The 2,374-nt window shown below is 33.1% G+C and overlaps 1 protein-coding gene across 1 annotated transcript; it reads left to right on the top strand.

The window, feature by feature from the left end:
- LOC104760994 lies at positions 1,104 to 2,027 on the top strand. Its single transcript, XM_010484006.2, has 2 exons — positions 1,104 to 1,416; positions 1,540 to 2,027. Exons 1-2 carry the CDS (start codon positions 1,237 to 1,239, stop codon positions 1,888 to 1,890), a joined length of 531 nt encoding a protein of 176 aa, XP_010482308.1. The 5' UTR covers positions 1,104 to 1,236; the 3' UTR covers positions 1,891 to 2,027.

The raw sequence follows: 2,374 nt of genomic DNA on the forward strand, positions 1-2,374 counted from the left end.
AGATTATATAGCCACGGGAAATTATTACGAATGTACTTGTAGCAAAATATAGCCACATTCTGATACTAATTAGTGACAAATATTGAGTTAAGGTAAATTGCAGCTAAATTGCAACTAAACATAAGTATATAGTGACGGCAAGAGACGATTGAGTATTGTTGGAAATTTGTAACAGATTTAGTGGGGGAAATTGTTGTAGCAAGTTCAACACAACATTACTCGTCACTAATTTGTAGCCAACGAATGTGTAACCACTACAAAAAAATTGTAATAAATTTGCTAGGTGTACGTGTAGCAAACATAACCACAAAATGATCAACATTACTTGTCACTAATTTTTTTACTAATGATGCAAGTCATTTAAAACAGTATAAAAACATATATAACTACAGGATATAGCTAAACCAATATCATTTAAACAGAGGGTAATATACATATCATACATATAACTATATAAGAACGTTGCCAAGTTATTTTTTTCTATATTATATTATATATATACAAAAGGCAAAATGTTCTTTATTATATATAGTAAAATATCAAAATATAATATTGTAGGCAGGAGATAAAGTTGAAACGATAAAATTTTTAGCTAAATAAAATAGAAAAATAAAGTAACTATTAAAAAACAGAACACTAATTTTTGGTTGATAAAATAAACTTTCTAAGCAATTAATAATGATGAACTCTAAGAAAATGATGAACTCATGAAAATAATTGAGGGGGTTGCACACAAAACCGTTTGGGGAAATAAATACGTTTAGGCCAGAATTTTGTCAAAATTTACTGTAACTTTCTCTATAGAACAATTTGCATGCATCCATAGTTATAAAAATAAACTAATAAAGTGGCCAGTGTTTTTTTATGTCATGTGTAGTGTTTGTCAATAATTCTTTTCAAAAAGGGTATAATCGTCCATCTCCACCTTACATATGCCATTGATCTAATATTAGGTCATTTTATGGTCATGCACCAAATTCTCCGAAAAAGGAGATAATAATAAGAAGATTAACCAATTATTGTGATCCATCTGTATTTTGAAGTTCTATATAGAGAATGAAAGAAAACCAGAAAGTCTAAGAGAAAGTGAATGTGAACTAAATCTTAAACATTGACCAATCTTGAAGCAAATGGGCAAAAGGTGTAATGTATCTATTATGCGTGCAAGTATTATATAAACCAGACAACAATTGTTGATACATTAGTCATTACCACAATCTAGATATTAACGAAGGGATGGCTTCTTCTTCTTCCTACTGTTTTGGCCTCCGTTCTCTTGCAGTTGTGTTATCATTTCTTTTAGTCTCTGCTTCGGCCACAAAATACATCGACGCCATATGCCGACGTACCACCAACAAAGCCTTTTGCGTCAAAACGTTGAACGCATATCCTCCGGCGGCTTCTGCCACCAGCACGGTACGTACTATTATATCATTTTTAAAACCAATAGATAGAGATATATCTATCACTTGTTAAAATTTTGTAATTGCAAGTATGTCCATGGCTCATTCTCAATCAGTATATTATTCCAATCTGTAGTTCCAAGCGGCTGAGGCCACGCTCAGCCTCACCATGTCTTATGCCCGTAAGTCTGCGAGTTTCGCCGGTAAAGCGGCAAAGGAAAATCCAAAATTGAAGAAGCAGTTTGCGGCGAGTCAAGATGCCTTTGCGACCATTATCACGTCTCTCAAGAGCGCTGCCTTGGGACTCAAGGAATCGCCAGATACTGCAAACTATGACGTCATGGTTTGTACCGACAGTACAGGGATAGTGAAGAATTTGGTAGGTAAAAATACAGACAAGGCATCCAAGACTATCATGATGATGACATTGCGGATGGAGAAGCTTCTTGCTATTGCCGTTGGAGCCACAGTAGCTGTTGGCGGGTGAAGACCCCCATAAATTTACTTGGTATTTTTCGAAGTAAAACTTATAATAAAATTATTAAAATGTGCTTGTATTTTTAGAAGTAAAACTTATAAAAATAGTTAAAATGTGCTTATTGACCCCCATAATTTTTGTTTTCCCGAAATAGATTTCAGTCATTTGAGAAAAAATTATCTCTGTAAACATAATGGCTACCTCCGCCACTACATACGGTCGTCCGATTTGGAAAATTGGTTTACTTGTCGAAAACTGAAATGAAAAGAGATGTTCTTTATATACTAAAAAAGCACGTTAATTTGTCAAATTATATGAAAAACTAACCTCCCATAAGAGGAAATTAAACACTAAATATAGTTTTTTTTAATAACAAAAACAGGTTAAGCTATATATATAGTTGATTGTTTTAAGTTTGTGTAGCTTGTTTGTTCGACGAAAATATAAAGAAAAAAACGTGAATTTATAATGTTACATCTAGAGGTGCCAGTAT

Source organism: Camelina sativa, chromosome 18, assembly GCF_000633955.1.
Source record: "Camelina sativa cultivar DH55 chromosome 18, Cs, whole genome shotgun sequence".
In the NCBI taxonomy this organism is placed as follows: Eukaryota; Viridiplantae; Streptophyta; class Magnoliopsida; order Brassicales; family Brassicaceae; genus Camelina; species Camelina sativa.

Bases quoted from the DNA above. Each gene is read 5' to 3' on its own strand.
- LOC104760994 (XM_010484006.2), top strand. From the start codon at position 1,237: ATGGCTTCTTCTTCTTCCTACTGTTTTGGCCTCCGTTCTCTTGCAGTT. The intron at 1,417-1,539 runs GTACGTACTATT...TCCAATCTGTAG, and splicing joins CGGCTTCTGCCACCAGCACG to TTCCAAGCGGCTGAGGCCAC.